This window comes from Hemiscyllium ocellatum, chromosome 38 (genome assembly GCF_020745735.1).
Source record: "Hemiscyllium ocellatum isolate sHemOce1 chromosome 38, sHemOce1.pat.X.cur, whole genome shotgun sequence".
NCBI classification, from domain to species: Eukaryota; Metazoa; Chordata; class Chondrichthyes; order Orectolobiformes; family Hemiscylliidae; genus Hemiscyllium; species Hemiscyllium ocellatum.
Genome location: NC_083438.1, coordinates 20,822,521 through 20,843,439, shown reverse-complemented (window position 1 = coordinate 20,843,439; position 20,919 = coordinate 20,822,521). Strand labels below are relative to the sequence as shown.

The following is a 20,919-nucleotide window of genomic DNA, read 5'->3' as shown; positions in this document are numbered from 1 at the left end:
AGCCCGTTGGCTCTGCCCCACCTTTCAGTATGATCAGGCCTGACTGTGAACACTTCAATGGCTTTTACCCAACCCCATCAGGGATCTACCAATCTCAACCTTAAACAGACTCAAAGATTAGACTTACAGTGTGGAAACAGGCCCTTTGACCCAACAAGTCCACACCGACCCACTGGGGCGCAACCCACCCATACCCCTACATTTACCCCTTACCTAACACTACAGGCAATTTAGCATGGCCAATTCACCTGACCCGCACATCTTTGGACTGTGGGAGGAAACCGGAGCACCCGGAGGAAACCCACCCAGACACGGGGAGAACGTACAAACTCCACACAGACAGTCACCTGAGGCAGGAATCGAACCTGGGTCTCAGGCGCTGTGAGGCAGCAGTGCTAACCACTGTGCCACCGTGCCGCCCACAAAGAAGACTGCTTCTTTATTTGTTTTTCTTTATTTGTTCTCTGTGGGCGAACTACATCTCCCATCTTTATTTGCCCAGAGGGCAGTTGAGAGTAAAGCACATTGCTGTGGGTCTGGAGTCACATCTAGAGTCGGATCTCCTTCCTGAAAGGATACTAGTGAGCCAGATGGTCTTCTATGACAATTGACAACGGTTTCGTGGTCATCAGTAACTTCTGGTTGAGTTCAGATTCCACCACCTGAAATGGTGGGATTTGAACCGGAATCACCCAGAACATTAGCCGAGTTTCCGGATTAATAGGAGGAAGTGCAGACTGCTGATGCTGGGGGGGTCAGAGTCGAAAAATGTGGCGCTGGAAAAGCGCAGCAGGTCAGGAGAGTCTAAGTTTTGGGCAGAGACCCTTCATCAGGAATCAATAGGATTAATGTGGGTGGCACAGTGGTTAGCACTGCTGCCTCACAGCGCCTCAGACCTGGGTTCAATTCCTGACTCAGGCGACTGACTGTGTGGAGTTTGCACGTTCTCCCCGTGTCTGCGTGGGTTTCCTCCGGGTGCTCCGGTTTCCTCCCACAGTCCAAAGATGTGCGGGTCAGGTGAATTGGCCATGCTAAATTGCCCGTAGCGTTAGGTAAGGGGTAAATGTGGGGGTATGGGTGGGTTGCACTTCGGCGGGTCGGTGTGGACTTGTTGGGCTGAAGGGCCTGTTTTCACACTGTGGGTAATCTAATCTAATCTAATAGTCAAGTGATCATATCACAAGTCTTCATGGTCAAGAATCCCAAAGGATCAGAGCCCTCTGAGTGAAATGGTATTGGAGAACATGGCATCGAGAGAGGACCAGCCATAACGGGCTGGAGTGCGGAGCAGGTTCGAAGGGCTGAATGGCCACGTCCTGTTCTTAGTTTCCTCATTGCAGGCTAGCTGCCAAGAAATCAAATGGGGAAATTCCCACAAAATTTCCTGTCCGGGGAGTGGTTTCAGTATGGAATTTAGCACCACGTTCGCCAGGCAGATATCAGATGCTCGTTCAGGTCAAGGTGAGCCAAGTACACTCGGGGTAAACAAACAGAACGTAGGCTGACAGTAACAAACAAACTTGATGCCTCTTCGCCCTCAGGGGTCCATAAAGTAACCTTTACAATGCACCATGGAAAGTATTCTACCTTGATATGGAAACTACAGAGAGTTGAGGACAGTCCATCAGGGTGGACCAGCCTTCCAACCATTGACTCCCTCTACACCTCTCACTTCCTCAGAAAGGCAGCCCACATCCTTAAAGATCCATCCCTACCCGGGCCGCACGGTGGCTCAGTGGGTTGGCACTGCTGCCTCACAATGCCAGGGAGCCGGGTTCAATCCCAGCATTGGGGTGACTGTCGGTGTGGTTCGCACCTTCTGCATGGATGTGCTCTGGTTTCCTCCCACAATCACAAAGATGCGCAGGTCTGGTAAATTGGCCATGCTAAGTTGTCCCATTGTGTTAGGTGCATTAGTCAGGGGTAAATGTAGGTTAGGGAAATGGGTCTGGGTGGGTTACTCTTCAGAGGGGTCAGTGTAGACTTATAGGGCCGAAGGGTATGGAATCTAATAAAAAAATACTTTCTCCTGATCTCTCACTGCAGCAGTTAACCCCTTATTTGTAAATTGTGGCCCTAGTTCTTGCTTTTAGAGTCATACATCATGGAAACATGCCAAACATGCTCCCAATCTAAACTAACCCCGCTTGGATTAAAGCATTTAAAAGGCATCTGGATGGGTATATGAATAGGAAGGTTAAGAGGGATGTAGGCTGGGTGCTGGCAAATGGGACTCGATTAGGTTAGGAGCCTAAGAACATTGAATAATGCCATGTTCTCCAAAGCTGTCCCCTAGCTCCTAAAATTGAACAGGGACTGTCATCCAAACAAGGAACAAGAGAAGACCATCTCGGCCCCTCCAGGCTGCTCTCCACCCATCAATAGGATCATGGCTGATCTGATTTGAACCTCAATTCTATATCCCTGCACCTCCCATAACAATCGTGCTCTCCTTTGGTCATTAAAAATCTACCTCAGTCTCTCTTCAAAATAGTTAATGGTTCTGCATTCACCGCCAAATGAGGAAGGGCAGTCTAAAGACTTCCTGTGAGAGAGGAAAAAAAAGTTTCCTCATTTCTTATTTTAAATAGCACCTCCGTATTTTTAAACTCTCACCGTTAGTGCGAGACTAAACATAAAAAAAAGAACCGCAGGCGCTCAAAACCAAAAACAAAGGGTCCCTGACCTGAAAAGTTCACCCTGCTCCCTTTGCACAGCTCTGCTAAGCTTTTCCAGCAATTTCTGATTTTGTACCCCTCGTTCTTAACTCTCCCACAAGAGGAAGCATTCTTTCTATATCCACCTGATCACATCCCCGCAGGATCTTATATCTTTCCGTTCAGTCATTTATGACTCGTCTGAACTCCAGAGGATACAGTTCTAGATGGTTTAGTCTTTCCTCATAAGGCAATCTACTCATTTCAGGTATTAATAAATCTCTGAGTTAATTCAAATGCTTTCAGCATAGAGTGAGAGGCACTAGGGCTTCGTGTTGCGGCTGTAAGGAACATTGATTCAGCCCCTTTTGGAATACCGTGTGCAATCCTGGTTTCCCAGCGACAGGAAAGATGCTGTGAAATTTGACAGGGTTCAGAAAAGATTTACAAGGATGTTGACAGAGTTGGAGGGCTTGAGGTATAGGGAGAGGCTGAACAGGCTGGGGCTGTTTTCTCTGGAGCTTCAGAGGCTGAGGCATCACCTCACAGAGGTTTATGAGGGAACTTTTAGATTAGATTACTTACAATGTGGAAACAGGCTCTTCGGCCCAACAAGTCCACACTGACCCGCCGAAAGCGCAACCCACCCAAGACCCATTCCCCTACATTTACCCCTAACACTACAGGCAATTTAGCATGGCCAATTCACCTAACCTGCACATTTTTGGACTGTGGGAGGAAACCAGAGCACCCGGAGGAAACTCACGCAGACACGGGGAGAATGTGCAAACTCCACACAGTCAGTCGCCTGCGGTGGGAATTGAAACCAGTGCTAACCACTGTGCCACCGTGCCACCCACAAACTTGGATAGGATAAATAGGCAAGGCCTTTCCCCTGGGGTGGAGGAGTCCAGAACGAGAGGGCATAGGTTTAGGATGAAAAGGGAAAAATTTTAAAAGGACCTCAGGGGCAACTTGTTCACACAGAGGGTGGTGCGTGTGTGGGATGAGCTGCCAGAGGAAGTGGTGGAGGCTGGTACAATGGCAGCATTTAAAGGCATCTGGATGGGTATGTGAATAGGAAGGCATTAGAGGGATGTGGGCAAAATACTAGCAAATGGGGCTAGATTAGTTTAAGATATCTGGTTGGCATGGACGAGTTGGACCGAAGGGTCTGTTTCCATGCCTCTGAGTATGGTTACCAGTGCTGCACACAGTACTCCAGCTACAGTCTCAACAATACCCTGTATAACTGAAACAAAACATCCCTTCTATGCCTTCAGTTCGTTTCGGAACAAAATGTAACTTTCTATTCATCCCATCCTGGCTTCAAAAGCAATGTTGAGACAATTAACACTCATCGACCTCTATGCAATGTCTATTCTGGAACAGTGTGACCGTGCGTGTGATCAGAAACCAGACTCACTCATGTTCCAGCTTATCAGAGTCTCTGGGATGCTTGAGGCATTGGCATCCTATCGCTGGAGTCGCAAAGGATTCTGGGAGCATGGCAGACTCCATCCCATTCTAGCTGAAGGGGCTGCAACACGGTTAGGGCAGCACGGTGGCACAGTGGTTAGCACTGCTGCCTCACAGCGCCAGGGACCTGGGTTCAATTCCCGCCTCAGGCGACTGACTGTGTGGAGTTTGCACATTCTCCCCGTGTCTGCGTGGGTTTCCTCCGGGTGCTCCGGTTTCCTCCCACAGTCACAAAGATGTGCGGGTCAGGTGAATTGGCCATGCTAAATTGCCCCTAGTGTTAGGTAAGGGGTATATGTAGGGGTATGGGTGGGTTGCGCTTCGGCGGGTCGGTGTGGACTTGTTGGGCCGAAGGGCCTGTTTCCACACTGTAAGTAATCTAATCTAATCAAAAAAAACATGCTCCTTGAGGATTTGGTTACCATAGGAGCAGAGTGAAGGCTGGGAGTTTCTCTCTTGCCTGTCAATGGAGTTGAACAACTGAGCTCTTCCAGTGATAGAAGGATAAGAACAAATTCTCCACAAGACATAAGTATGCAGACGTGACCAACAGCAGTGGTATGGTCCCTCTGAATTTGAGGCAATCCTGCACCTCAGGAGAACACAACAGTTGACTGACAACACATTGGACTCTTTCACTCACAGATCGTTCCCTCTCTCCAGATTTCATGAAAATGCAGCTTTCCCTCCCACCTTGCACTCCCTCCCAGCAGTCCGTCTCCATGAACAATCCTCAGGGACTGAAGCAGTCCATGTTCAAATGCAGCAAGACCTGGCCAATATCCAGCCTTGAGTTGACAAGAGGCGAGTAACATTGACAGCACACAAGTGACCACCTCCAACAGGAGAGAATCGAGCCATCACTCCTTGACACTCAATGACCATTGCTGAATCCTTCACTGTCAACATCCTGGAGGTCACCATTGACTAGAAATTGAACTGGACTGACCATATGGAAGACACAAGAGCAGCTCAGAGGCTGGGAATCCTGCAGTGAGAGTCTCACCTCCTGATTTCCCAAAGCTACTCACACAACCCAAGTCAGGAATGTGTTGGAACGCTCCCCCACTTGCCCTGGATGGGGGCAGCTCTAACAACACTCAAGAAGCTCAGGACGAAACAGCCCCCGCTTGGTTGGCACCACATCCACCAACACCCAGTTCCTCCGCTCAGTAGTCCCACGATGTACTATCTACAAGTTGCACTGTAGGAGTCCACCAAAGGCAGCACCTTCCAAACCCACAACCACTTCTGTGCGTTCCACAGCCCTCTGAACGTAACTGCCCTCTGAAATGGCTCAGCAAGGGTACTTCGGTAGGGACAGCCACGGCTGACTCAGCAACGCCCACATTCCCACAAACGAATAAAGAGAAAAGCGAATCAGAACACGCGGCATAAATTTGTCGCGCCAAGATTGCTTATGTGACACCCTGTAGATTCTGTTGACCAAGTATTGTGCAAACGCTCTGCAGTGAGACTCCTGGAGATCCGAATGGGGACGCGAATATGAAGGGATATGGGCCAACTGCTGGCACAACAACATTATTACTTCCTTAATGTCAGCACAAAGCTCAACTGGGAACAAAGTCCCAGGCTGTGCAAAACGTGCTTGAAACGATAACGAAGAGAACGATTAAGAAGCTATTGGCTGTGGCTGAAGGTTAACAGCACAGTTAGATAGTGCTCAGAATATAGAATCATAGAGATTTACAGCTCTATTAAAAAAAACCTTTCGACCTGCCAAATATTGCCTACCAGCTAATTGCTCTAACCCCATTTCCCAATACTTGGCCCCCATAGCCTTGGCATTGCAAGTGAGCACTTCTTCAATAGATTCCTGCCTCTAGCTCTACTCTAATAGGGAGTGATTCCCACCACCCTCTGAGTGAAAAATTTGTTTTCCTCACATCCACTTTAGACGTCCAGCCCCTTTCCTTAAATCAATGACACTCCCACCCCCTCCGTCTCCCGTTCACTCCATCAAGGGCAAACATCTCTTCCTGTCTACCCTCTCTATGCCCTGCATTGTTCCACACAGCTCAATCCTGTCCCCCTCTCGGTCTCCTCTGAGGGAAATGACCGCAGTCGGTCCAATCTCTCTTCAGAACCAAAACCCTGCAGCCTAGGCAACCCCCTGGTAAATCTCGCTCTGACCCCTCTCCAGTGCTATCCTCTCCCCCTCTATAATGCAGAACTGCACACAATACTCTAGCTATGGTCGAACCAGTGTTTTATACAGTTCCAGCATCGCCTCCCTGTTAAACTCTAAGCCTCGGCTAATAAAGGTGAGTATCCTGTGTCCCTGAGACCTGAAGGGATGGACGGACTTACACACTAAGCTCAATCACTGCATCCTGGGGTCACCACATGGTCCTCCCCCCCGGCCTTGGTTGTCCTGCCCGAGTGCATCACCCTAACATGAGGCAGCATCGGGAGCGGGATGGATAATTACGGAAACGCGGTTCTGAATTTAGCCGGTCCCAAGCTCTGATGGAAATGTGAGCCTCTCTCCACCACCTTCCGAGAGATGCCAGCCCTGAATAGAGGGTCAGCAGCTGAATTCGGTGTTAGGGTGGAGGGTACAGCGCTACAGAAAGCCAGGAAAATGGGGGCGAAATGAACCTTTGGCAGGGGACGGGGAGAAGGTCTGGAGGGCAACCTCTGCCCTATGACCGTTTCCCCTGCCCCCACCATCCCGCCTTCTTCACTTGGAAGAGCCAACCCTTGCAGGTTACCGGTGAGAGGACCCCCTGCTGGTGGGAATTGGATAGGACAGCTGCTTCATTCCCCTCTGCTACCCACCGAGCCCCTCCCCACCCCACTCTGTGTCCCCCCTCTCCATCTCCTGGGGAATGTTTGACCCATCCACCCCCCCCTCCCCAAAATATTGACAGTGAAAACATTGAGGGTTTGAGAAACCCCTAGGGGGCAGAATGACCCAATGCTGCTTCTTTACTTGACGGTCTGACCAAAGACTGAGCCGTGCAGATAATCTCAAACTTAGCACACGCACAGACGAACCAGCTTATTAAGTGCGCGCGTCATGCACTTACCTGCTGAACTTCTTTTTGAGGAACCATGCAGTCCCCCCAATCACCGGAACAGCGAGAATTGCAATCACAATGCCCGCGATGGCACCAGGGGACAACGTTTTGCTTTTCGTGGTCTTTTCTGAAAAAGAAAGGAAGGAACGCAATGAAGGTACATCTCAGAAGTTGATACTGCACTGTTCGGCCCTCAGGGTTACATGCAACCCTTTAACAACCTTCTTGTTAAACGCTGTGGTCAGCTCATGGGTTAAGCAACATAGCCATGAATGGTGACTTGCACTCCATCTATGTGATGCAGTGCCTTCGGTGTTAGATATGATTGCCCGGATAATGAGGCCCTGGTTAGGAGAGCAATGCTTTTGCGACAGAATGGACTTATAAGACGGTCTTGATTGCATTATGATAAGAGCCTGTGTTGCATCCTAAGAGATTATGAAGAGAGGACATGGTCGCCTGGTTAGGCCTGCCCCCTTAGAAACTTCACAAAGAGGAACAGGAGGAGGCCATTTGGCCCATCGAACCTGCTGCATCATTCACATGGCGGATCCTCCAACCCTGAATTCGCTTTCTCCCCGTGTCCTTTGGTCTCTAAGACCGCCTCCCCAGAAATATTCAATATTTTGGTCTTGAAGTGAGGGGACTCTCTGAATCCCCGAATATTAGCCAGCCGGGGCTCCCTGATTGGTCCAATTTAACAACCCCAAACACGGATCTGGTAGTCAAAAAGAACTACCCGGTTCCAATCACTACATTGCATTTAACTATCCTCAATAGTCTCAACTCTCTAACTTCTCCTTTTTTGCCTTAAAAGAATGGATTTTCCTTTCAATCCAAGCAATATTTCTTCCAGCAGTAGACATGTCTTCTGTACATTTGTTTTTCCATTCACCGTGGTCTTTTATCCCCTCAAACTCTCATAACTGACCTTGTTTAAACTTAAGACACTCATTTTCAATTGAACTACTACCGTCCCAAACCGATTGGTAAAAATCTGTCATTGCTGAAAAGTTCACCTGCAGCAAGAATAATCGCCCTTTTTCACTGCGTTATACAACTTCGAAAATAGCCTGTGGCCCATGTTGGTTCCTCAATGTATTTCTGCAGTAAATCATCCCATAGAAATTCCCGGAATCTCTCCTCCACAGCGTCGGTGCGTTCCCTCATCTATCGGTTGAAGTCCCACATGATGACTGCATCCCTAATTTCCTGCTCTGTCAACAGTCCAACTGCTGCTCTGACAGGACCTTGGAGCTTGGGTAACCGAGAGACAATTTCGGCCAATAACTGTAGCTCCTTGCCTTTGTTGAACTTGACCCAAACTGATTCTGCATTCCTTGCCTTCTGCTGCAGACATCCACTGGCCTCACTCCTCTCAGTCAGCACTAATGCATTACCACTCCCTTTTTCCCTGTTTCTAAATGTTGAATATCCTTTAATATCGTAGCAGTTGCCAGTGAGAGGGTGTACTTACAGAAAGCAACATACAAATGTGTGAACAAAAGAGGTTTCCATGTGCTGGAATCAGACAGCAAGAACTCGAAGGTAAAAGGGAACCATTACAGACTATGAGTGTTAACAGAGACGGGAAGATATCTCTCTAGCATGAGAACCTTAAGTCACAATCCTCGCTGTGCTCAAACTAAAGCAACGAAGCGCATGCGAAATCTGAAACCGGCATAGACAATTACTGGAGAAACTCAGCGGGTCTGGCAGCTTCTGGAGGGAGTCGAGAGTGCTGGAAAAGCACAGACGGTCAGGCAGCATCCAAGGAGCAAGAGAGTCGACGTTTCGGGCATAAGCTGTTCATCAGGGAATGAGGCTCATGCTCCTCGAATGCTGCCTGACCGGCTGTTCCTTCCCAGCACCACCCTCTCGACTCTGATCTCCAGCGATCTGCAGTGCTCACTTTCTCCTCGCTTCTGCGGAGAGGGTTCACTTTTCGAGTCTAGCATGACTATTTCAGAGCTGGTTTGTTTTCCCTCTGCAGACGCTGCTGAGTTTCTCCAGCCTTCTCTTGTTACAAGACCAGGATCCATTCGAGTTGTGGTATCTTGAGATCAGCCGGGAACTCTGCGCTTGCAAAGTCCACCTTCCTCGGCCACTTTCTGTCAGGCAAAGTTACGCACGCTGAAAAAATACGAGTTCGAACTGAACATGAGATTCCTTCTAAGAAGCATCTTTGGCACTTTCAAATTCCAGTTTGATAACGTGGTTTTAAAATAAATCATTCCTGGGTGCCGCTGGATGGACCAACATTTTTTGCTTTTCCTGAGTTTCATTGGTGAAGTTATTGAGTTGTCTTCGTGAAACACTGTCGTCTGTTCGGTAGAGGGGCCCCCCATTTTTGGCCAGGGAGTTGCACAATTTTGACTTGGCAAAGGTCAAAGGTATACCGACATATTTCTCTTGTCATCCAAGGTTCCCAAAGCTTGCCATCCTTATCCTTCGTTTTCACAGGTCCTGAGCTGGCCTTTGTGGCAAATGTGGATTTACTCTCAACTCCCAGTCTACGTTCACCACCTCCTACCCAGTATTGCTGCAGTTAGCCTCCCCCCCCCCCCCCCCCAGTTTAGTCACTTAATGCTTTTACTCCAGGACTCGTCTTATCCTGACCAAGAGTAACTGAAAATTATGATCTGGAGTTGCCGGTGTTGGACTGGGGTGGACAAAGTTAAAAATCCCACAACGCCAGGTTATGGTCCAACAGGTTTATTTGGAAGCACTAGCTTTCGGAGCGCTGCTCCTTCATCAGGTGGTTGATGAAGGAGCAGCGCTCTGAAAGCTAGTGCTTCCAAATAAACCTGTTGGACTATAACTGAGTGTTGTGTGATTTTTAAATTTGTACAGAATTTTGGCCATTTGGTCCTGAAATGCTCCCTCATTGAAACTTAGAGGTCCGGGCTCATTCCCAATACCAGGTCTCGTATGGTCCTGTCTCTCGCTGAACTCTTTGCATATTGTTTCAAAAACTGCCCTGGACACACCTAACAACTGCCCCTCCTCACCCCCCATCCAAGAGCCTTGCACCAAGGGACCCTCAGTCACTGTAGGGGAAGTTAACATCACCCGCCCGTGACCTGTCCACATATCTGTACCTCTATCACCTTTTTAATCACCGCAGAGGCTGTAGCACCCTTGCTACTCCTGTGATCTCACCTTTCAGCTTTGCTGGATAAGCCCTCTTAAGGTGTTTTCCTTCAGCTGGGATATTCTTCCTTCCCTGACACCCCTTCCAGTTATATCCCACCAACCTTGCCGGAAACACTGAATTCCTGGCACATTAAGTCTTGTCCCTCTCTCAAGCAAGTCTCTGGAGTAGAATCAGAGAATCCCGAGATTGAGGAGGTAGGCCATTCAGCCCATCGACCCGCTGAATCAGCCCTTGATCCATTCCTTTCCCTTTAACCCTGCACAGTCCATGCCTTATCTCCCTAGCCTGCACAGCCCTGGTCACTATTGGCAATCTAGCATGGTCAATCCACCTAATCTTTGGGCTGTGGGAGGAAACCGGAGCAGCCGGAGGAAACCCACGCAAACATGGGGAGAATATGCAAATTCCACACAAACTCTGTGACTCTATCGGGATGGAGAATGCAATGGAGGGGAACTTGAGAAGTTATTATCTGCTTCCCTCATCCTTCAAGATGATTATGGTCATGTATTTGGAAGGTGCTGTCTAAACAGCTTAGGTGAATTTCTGCAATGCATCTTGTAGATGGTACATGCTGCTGCCACTGAGTATTATTGGTGGAAGGTGGATTGCCGATGTGGTGCCAATCAAGCTGATTCTTTCATCCTGGACGGTGTTGAGCTTCTTGCGTGTTGTTGGAGCAGCACTCATCCGGGTAAGTGCGGAATATTTCATCACAATCCTGACTTATCCCTTATCGATGGTGGACAGGCTTTGGGGGGGTAACAAGGTGAGCTACTCGCTGCAGGATTCCTAGCCTCTATCCTAGTCTCGTAGCCACTACATATGACGAGTCAAGTTGAGTTCCTGGTCAACGGTAAACCCCAGGATATTGATAGTTGGCTTTCAGTGATGGTAGTACTGTTGAATGTCAAAGAGTGATAGATTCGGTATTGTTGATGGCACTTGGGTGGTATGAACTTGACTTGCTGTTTTGTCAGTCCCAATCCAACTATAGTCCAGGTCTTGTTGCATCTGGATATGGACTACCTCAGTCTCTGAGGAGTTGAGAATGGCCTTGCAGATATAAACTATGTGCGATTGATGTGACTGTAGGAACCGATATACATTGACAAGATTGTTATTTTGTTGCATTAGAAAGAAATATTTGTTATTACCAGCAAACACAGAAAGAACAACATAGAAAAGAAACATACATATGGAATGAAGCACATGGACAAAATGCTGTTAGTCTGTTTAGGTGAAACGTTTACTCACCTTCAATAGTTACCTCTTTAGTAGCACTACTGGTTTGTTTGGTTATGCTGTTATAAGCCTCACAGGTATAATTCCCACCTGGACTTTCCTTTGTTGATTCAATGTTGTACGTTTGTCCACTGTCTAACTGACCATTATCATTGGACCATGTATAGACAGCTGGAGGGACGGATTGGGCAGAGCAACGTAATATAAGCGATTGCCCCAGTTCTAGGTGACTTGGCCCCGGGGGTTCAACAGTGACTGCCTCTGGTCCATCTACAAAAAGGAATCGAGAGAACACGTGTTGTCTTCGCACCTGAAAGAATCGCTGATAGTAAATGTGAACGAACACCTCAAGGTTTCCGTGTACTCACAATTAATTTTCAGGTCAAAACTTCCGGATGCGTTGTTAGTGACACCAATGACTTGGCATGTATATGTTCCAGAATCGTTTCTGTTAACACTGATTATAGTCAGTGTCTTTTTCTCTTCAGATGTTTTTATTCCATCACTGTCCTTGAGAAGGCGGTTATCCTTATACCATATCCTTGATTGTATAGAGCCCGCGGCCTCACAAGTCAATAAAATGGCGTGAAGGTTTTCTACTGGCGCTGAATTGTTGGATGATACGTTGACATTAGAAACTGGCACTGTGAATAAAATTTGGAAAATGACACGGTGTTATATCACTTTCGATTGCCCGTTCAGTGATCGCTGGGCTCTCCGTTTAAACTTATCTTTTTATTTCGGCGTTCCACGCAAAACTGCAGACTGTTTTAAAATCACGGCGTCGCAGTTACCTGCAAAAGGACGGGCGGTGGTTTGAAATCGATGCTTTAAGTCAGACCGACCACAAACGGCGCTTGGGAAAAGACAAGCGAGGTTGGAGAGCACAGAGAGGAACGGAAATATGAATTATCGATGAGTGGAACCGCAGGGCTGGAGACAAAACAGTGACGCGGGGCCCTTTGTCCCATCAAGGCTGACTTTTCCAGACCCCGTCGCTGTTTCTTGTGGGAAAATGCCACTCATTAAACTTAATCAAGTTAAGGTCCACTTTGACAATGAACAGAACTAACAAATTTGTCCCCAAGATTACCGCAAATAATCATGGAGAGGTTGCAGCATTTGATCTTTCGGCCAGCAATTGTTTCCTAGCTCTCAAGTCCTTCCAATGTTACGAGAATGCTCTGCACACTATCGCAATATTCAGAAGTCTACACTTTGTCAGACCAGCGCGGAGAATTATTTCGTAAAATGTCTTGAGTTAACGTTGCTAGCCTGAAAGCTAAAAACGTAAGGTGGAAGTACACGGTTCCCACGCTCAAAGTCAGGGTTGGCCGCCTGAAACTTGCAACTTTAAGTGAAGCATGGTTTCTCATAGGAATCAATGTTAAAATCAGAGTTAGGTTCCTGGAGAAAACCGTCGCCTGGGTTAACTAGTGTAAAGGTTGAAATACTGTGGCATACATGTGCTGCATCATGCATTCCCAGTTGAAATAACTTGCAAACCAACTCAAGGAAAACTTCAGTTAGGAAAGCAAACTTGCAACGGTAAAAGAATTCCGAATATGGTACAGACACTATATACATTCCTCAGTTATTGTATCTGGACACATAATGTATAGCGCAGCAGAGAATTCTTTGAAAAGTACTAAATCCTGACCAGTTCCTCTACTTGTTTGGCTAAAACGAATAGAGATGTTGAGATAGAAAAAAATATAGACATATTTTTGAAAAGTTTACTCAGAACCTGAGACACAATTTTTAAATAAATGATTTTGGACATCAGCACAAACAGATTGGCACCAACCAATCAGAGTTGGGGGAGGTGGGGGTCTAGCTGACATCACAATGACGTGACACATGATGGTGCAAGAGTTGTAATCGTATGAGGTATAGCTGGGAAGTAAGGAATGTTAAAATGAAAAGCAGGACTTTAAATGAGGAGGGGGAACATAGGACAGCAACAACTTTAAAGTGAAACATCTTTAAACGGGGTGACTTAAAGCGAGAACTCCACACAATAATCCTTAGACTCAACGCATTTCATTGGAAATAATTTTATCTTTGGTATTTATTTTTTGCAGCAACATTTTATTTTGCCCGAGGGATTGTTAGCACATCTAATTAAATCCAAGTGATCTCAGCTGCCAGATATCTGGATCCACTCGTATAGAATAATCTCACCACAAGTGCCTGTCAGTAAGTGTGATTACTGACTCGCCAAAACTGACTTGCAACAGATTAATGATTTGTTTCTTGCAGCGCATTGGAAAGAGGGAAGGGCTTGGGGTTTGAATGAGGTTTAATTTCTTGTTTGCTTGAGGTCTGAGTTTGTAATCTCAGATAGGAGGTCAAGTGGAAAACCTGCGAGGAAAGATATACACTTCAGAATCTCCCCAGTACAGATAGAGGCTATTCAGCCCATCAAGTCTGCACCTACCCCCAGAGATCATCCCACCCAGAGACACCTCCCCCCTCCAACCTAACCTCACTTTCCTCATGGTTAAATCCACCCAGCCTGTCCACACTACGGGCCAAATTAGCACGGCCAGTCGACCTAACCCACACATCTTCGGAGTGTGGGAGGGAACCGGAGCACCTGGAGGAAAACCGGGGAGAATGTGTGAGCTCCACATTCACAGTCACCCAAGGCTGGAATCGAACCCAGGTCCCTCACACCATCAGCTGGTAGTGCTAATCACTAAGCCGCCAAACTGAATCCAAAAGCCACCATTGCAGGGTTTAGATTCAGCACATTACACACTGAAGTAACAGTCCAGTCATAAAACCACAACACCCAGGACACATCACCTGCTAAACCTTTCAGTAATGATTCACCATAAAGGCAGGGTTTTCTGTCATTGAGAATCTAAACTTCAGTTAAATGCATAAAACCTTTTTGGAACATATTACAGAATTCCAACAGGCCCTTTGGCCCAACAAGTCCACACCGACCCTCCGAAGAGTAACCCACTCAGACCCATTCTCCCCTACCCTATATTTGTCCCTGACTAATGCACCTAACCTACACATCCCTGAACACTGTGGGAAATTTAGCCTGGCCAATCCACCTGCATATCTTCGGACTGTGGGAGGAAACCGGAGCACCCGGAGGAAACCCACGCAGACACGGGGAGAATGTGCAAACTCCACACAGACAGTCGCCCGAGGCTGGAATCGAACCCGGGTTCCAGTGAGGCAGCAGTGCTAACCACTGAGCCACCACAGAACATAAAACACAGATCAGTACAGCACAGTACAGGCCCTTCAGCTCATGATATTGTGCCAATCATTTATCTTCATCTAAGATAAACCTAACCTACACAATTTCCTGCCATTCCTGTGTTTGATCAGCAGTTGTTTAAATGTCCCTAATATCTCTGACTCTACTATCATTGGGGGCCACGCATTCCACACACCCAGCACTTTCATTTCCCCTCATTATATCTTGATGGCAGATATTTGCACACGCAGATCAGTCAGGTTAAAACTATTAAAGCGAACATTTCCATCTGTGCATTTTTTTTTTAACCAAGCCAGACACTGGGTAGATATTACGCATCATCTCATGTCTCAGAAATGTGATTGGTTTTTTTGAGGAAGTAACAAAGAGGATTGATGAGGGCAGAGTGGTAGATGTGATCTTTATGGACTTCAGTAAGGCTTTCAACAAGACTCCCCATGGGAGACTGATTAGCAAGGTTAGATCTTATGGAATACAGGGAGAACTAGCCATTTGGATACAGAACTGGCTCAAAGGTAGAAGACAGAGGGTGGTGGTGGAGGGTTGTTTTGCAGACTGGAGGCCTGTGACCAGTGGAGTGCCACAAAGATCGGTGCTGGGCCATCTACTTTCTGTCATTTACATAAATGATTTGGATGCAAGCATAAGAGGTACAGTTAGTAAGTTTGCAGATGACACCAAAATTGGAGGTGTAGTGGACAGCGAAGAGGGTTACCTCATATTACAACAGGATCTGGACCAGATGGGTCAATGGGCTGAGAAGTGGCAGATGGAGTTTAGTTCAGATAAATGCGAGGTGCTGCATTTTGGGAAAGCAAATCTTAGCAGGACTTATACACTTAATGGTAAGGTCCTAGGGAGCGTTGCTGAACAGAGAGACATTGGAGTGCAGGTTCATAGCTCCTTGGAAGTGGAGTCGCAGGTAGATAGGATAGTGAAGAAGGCGTTTGGTATGCTTTTCTTTATTGGTCAGAGTATTGAGTACAGGAGATGGGAGATCATGTTGCGGCTGTATAGGACATTGGTTAGGCCACTGTTGGAATATTGTGTGCAGTTCTGGTCTCCTTCCTATCGGAAAGATGTTGTGAAACTTGAAAGGGTTCAGAAAATATTGACAAGGATGCTGCCAGAGAGGATTTGAGCTACAGGGAGAGGCTTAACAGGCTGGGGCTGTTTTGCCTGGAGCGTCAGAGGCTGAGGGGTGACCTTATAGAGGTTTACAAAATTATGAGGGGCATGGCTAGGATAAATAGACAAAGTCTTTTCCTTAGGATCGGGGAGTCTAGAACGAGAGGGCATAGGTTTAGGGTGAGAGGGGAAAGATATAAAAGAGACCTAAAGGGCAACTTTTTCACACAGTGGGTGGTACATGTATAGAATGAGCTGCCAGAGGAAGTGGTGGAGGCTGGCACAATTGCAACATTTAAGAGGCATTTGGATGGGTATATGAATAGGAAGGGTTTGGAGGGATATGGGTCGGGTGCTGGGAGGTGAGACTAGATTGGGTTGGGATATCTGGTCGGCATGGACGGGTTGGACCGAAGGGTCTGTTTCCGTGCTGTACATCTCTATGACTCTAAGTAGATTATTTGGCAACTTTCTACCTGAACTTACAAGTTGATTTTTTAAATGTTTGCTCGCTCCAACAAGATTTTCAAACTCTGACAAATCAAATTAATCGCCAAGATAGAATTATACAGCATGGAAACAGGCCCTTCAGCCCATCTCATCCATGCCCACCAGGTTTCCTAAACTGAACTAGTCCCATTTTCCTGCATTTGGCCCATATCCCTCTAAACCTTCCGTATTTATGTAATTGCACAAATGTCTTTTAAATGTAATTGGACCTACTTCTGCAACTTGCTCAGACAGATCGTTGGGTACATACACCACCCTGTATGGAAAAAAGCTACCTCAGAGGTCCCTTTTAAATTTTTCCCCTCTCACCTTGAACGTCTGGTTTTGAACTCCCCTACCGAAGGGAAAATGCTGTTCACATTATCCACGTGGCCTCATGATTTTATAAACTTCTTTCAGGTGACCTCTTAGCTCCAGGGGAAGAAAGTCCCGGCCTATCCAGCCTCTGATGATCGCTCACAGCCTCCCGGTGTTGGATATGACTTGTCTGAAATTCAGTTTGGCGATTGCAAACAAGTCTTGCCACAGTGTTAAGTGTCTGAATGGTACTTGCCTGGAATCTAAGTGGATGCAAATAGGTTTGTTGATTTAAATTTAATCTCCTTTGCCTGAAGGAATTCAATTTGCATTTCCAGCTGAGTTTAACAATCTCAGTGCATGAACACGTCCTATGACTGCAGGAAATGTTCTTTCTCTTTGTTCCCAACACAGCCAACCCCTTTCAACCATTTGCACCTCTCATTAGCACTACCCAGCAATTTTCACTCACTCATTTGGTTTGTCTGAAACACTTAGATTGTTGTTAAACAATGACACTCAGGCATATATGACATCGGCAGGTATATGGAGTTTGGCCACAGATCACTGAATGTAGGAACAGGCCTGAGGGGCTGAATGGCCTCCCACAGTTCCTATAATGCCTTCTTCTTCACCTCCTTTATTTCTAGATTAGATTCCCTACAGTGTGGAAACAGGCCCTTTGGCCCAACAAGTCCACACTGACCCTCCGAAGAGTAACCTGCCCAGACCCATTCCCCTACATTCACCCCTGACTAATGCACCTAACACTCTGGGCAATTTTAGCACGGCCAATTCACCTAATCTGCACATCTTTTGACTGCGGGAGGAAACCGGAGCAAACCCACGCAAACACAGGGAGAACGTGCAAACTCCACGCAGACATTTAACCGAGGTGGGAATTGAACCCGGGTCTCTGGCGCTGTGAGGCAGCAATGCTAGCCACTAAGCCACCGTGCTGCCTGTTCTCTCCCTCTTTCGGCACCGTCTCCATCGATTCATCTCACCCCCCTTGCCTCCCCCACACCTATCATCTTTCCCAGCTGCTATCAGTCTGGATGAAGGGTAATTGAACTCAAAGCATCAACTCTCCTCTCCTCCTCTCAATAGACACTGCTGAGTTTCTCCAGCACTAACTCTGTGTTGAACTTGGTGACTGACTGCAGCATACAGTTACTCAGTCATCCCTTCAGCAGTATGGAACAGATGGGACTGTGGACCAACAGACAACACACAATAAGAAATCAGAAGGTATTTACAAAACTTGACTGAACTCCTTAATGTTACAATAAACAATAGGTGCAGGAGTAGGCCATTCGGCCCTTCGAGCCAGCACCACCATACATTATGATCATGGCTGATCATCCTCAATCAGTATCCTGTTCCTGCCTTATCTCCACAACCCTTGATTCCACTATCTTTAAGAGCTTTTTCTTGACAAGAGGAAACTATCCATGCAGTCATCTGTACAAAGGCAGAAAGCACTTTACCTTTTGAGAGCAGTGTATAATGAAAGTGCACATGAGATTATTTTTCCAAAGGATGTGAGAACTCGTGATAAGTTTGGGAAGGAGCAATGCATCGGAATAATACAGTCTTTAACTCAGCTCCTCAAAACCTTTCTACCATCAACAAGGCACAAGTCAGGAGTGTGGCAGAGTACTCCCCACTTGCCTGGGTTGGTACGACTCCAGCAACACTGAAGAAAATGGGGCACCATCCCAGGACAAAGCATCCCACTTGATTGGGATCCACTCCTCTCCACCAGTGACCCTCAGTAGCAGCAGTGTGTACTGTCTACAAGATGCACTGCAGCAATTCACCAAAGGGTACTAAACAGCAGCTTCCAAACCCACTCCCGTCTAGATGGACAAATGCCACAGATACATGAGACAGCACCACCCAGAAATTCCCCTCTAAGCCACTCACCACCCTGACTTGGAAATACATTGCCATTCCCTCGCTGGTTCAAAATTCTGGAGTTCTCTCCCTAATGCTAATGTGAGTCTACCATGGCAATTTCCCATGGTCAATCCACCGAGCCTGCACACCTTTGGGCTGTGGGAGGAAACTGCAGCTGGCCCGCACAGACACGGGGAGAACTTGCAAACACCACACAATACAGTCGCTCAAGGGTGGGATCGAACCTGGGTCCCTGGCGCTGGGAGGCAGCAGTGCTAACCACTGAGCTATGGTGCCATCCGAGTCGGCACATTCAAATGAAGAAGACTTTACCAGGATGTTGCCCTGGTAACATCTTAAAAATAAAAGGTTTTTTTTAGATTCAATACAGTGCGGAAACAGGCCCTTCGGCCCAACCAGTCCACACTAACCTTCCAAAGATTAATCCATCTCCTTCTGACTAATACACCTAACACTATGGGACAATTTAGCATGGCTAATCCACCCTAACCTGCACATCCCTGGGCACAATGGGCAATTTATCACGGCCAATCCACCCTAACCTGCACATCCCTGGGCACAATGGGCAATTTATCACGGCCAATCCACCCCTAACCTGCACATTCCTGGGCACAATGGGCAATTTATCATGGCCAATCCACCCCTAACCTGCACATCCCTGGGCACAATGGGCAATTTATCACGGTCAATCCACCCTAACCTACACATCCCTGGGCACTATAGGCAATTAATCATGGTCAATCCACCCTAACCTGCACATCCCTGGGCACTACGGGCAATTTAGCATGGCCAATCCACCCTAACCTGCACATCCTTGGACACTATGGGATAATTTAGCAAGGTCAATTCACCTAACCTGTACATTTTTGGATTGTGGGAGGAAACCGGAGCATCTGGAGGAAACCTACACAGACATGGGGAGAATGTACAAACTCCACACAGACAGTCGCCAGAGGCTGGAATTGAACCCGGGTCCCTGGTGCTGGGAGGCTAACCACTGAGCCACCGTGCCATCCCTGTAGGTTCCTGTAGGGAAAAGTAAACTTGATGGAAATGATTACCCAAAGAAAAGCACTTCAAAGGAGACTGAAAGAAAGGCCGAGAGGATACAGATCCAAATTTATAAAGGCACGCTTTTGAGTCTTATTTATGGAGTCATACAGACACACAGCACAGAAGTGCCCATTGGCTCATTGAGTCTGTGTCAATCTATCATCATTAATCCCATTTTCTAGCACTTGGTCTGTATGTATATCATGACATTTCAAGTGTTTATCCTCTTACTTTTTAAAGATTGTGTGGTTTCTCATCTTTACTATCCTCCATCGCAGTACATTCCAGATTATCGCTATTCTCCAGTGAAAATGTGTTTTGTTTTTGTCAAATCGCCTCAAAACCTCCTGCCTGTCACTTTAAAATTATGCCACCCCTCTCCTCCTTGCTGACCCTACAACTGAGGGGAGCAGCTGTTTCTTATCCATCCTGTCGTGCCCCCTCATCTTTCCCATCTTCAGCAGCTGCCTCCATCAATCCTCTCTGCTCGAAAGAAAACAATTTCTCCAGTCTCCCTTCCGAACCAAACTGCTCCAAATCCCAGTAACATCCCGGCTAATCTCCCGTGCACCTCCCTCTGGTGCTCTCAAACCTTCCTGCATTGTGGTGACCAGAAATGCACACAGTACTCTAACTGTGGCCTAACCAAAACCATTTAAAGAATTACTTACAGCTCTTCATTGCAAAAAGCTCTGATGTGTTGTCAGAACGAATTAGCAAACAGATTGTCCGTAGATACAATGTGGAGCCGCAGAGTTCTACACTGTAGTAAACGGCCCTTTGGCCCATCCCATCTGTGCCAGTCAAAAGCAATCACGGAATTATTCCACGAATATCTTCTAGCATTTGTCCAATAACCTCGTGGGCTTTGGCATCACAAGTGCACAGCTAAATATTTAGTCAGAGTCACAGAGTGAGGCAGCACGGAAACAAACCCTGCAGTCCAATCACTCCATGCCAACTATAATCCCAAATTAAACCAGTTCCTCCTGCCTGCTCCTGGCCCATATCCCTCGGAACCTTTCCTGTTCATATCTTTATCCAAATGTTGTAACTCTACCCGCATCCACCACTTCCTCGGAAAGTTCATTCCACACATGAACCAGTCCCCATGTAAAAAAAAAATGCCTCCTATGTCTTTTTAAATCTTTGTCCTCTCATCTTAAAACCATGCCCCCTTCC

At 47.0% G+C, this 20,919-nt stretch overlaps 1 protein-coding gene across 3 annotated transcripts in view; it reads right to left on the bottom strand.

The window, feature by feature from the left end:
• The window catches only part of LOC132833879 (carcinoembryonic antigen-related cell adhesion molecule 5-like), a 79,996-nt gene that overhangs the window by 19,355 nt on the left and 39,722 nt on the right, over positions 1-20,919 (bottom strand). For all 3 annotated transcript variants that reach the window (XM_060852529.1, XM_060852528.1, XM_060852530.1), the window contains 3 exons: positions 11,951-12,226; positions 11,595-11,852; positions 7,190-7,307 (listed from right to left, as the gene is read on the bottom strand). In XM_060852529.1, the coding sequence (XP_060708512.1) occupies positions 7,190-7,307; positions 11,595-11,852; positions 11,951-12,226 (652 nt within the window). The remainder of the gene's footprint in view (positions 1-7,189; positions 7,308-11,594; positions 11,853-11,950; positions 12,227-20,919) is intronic.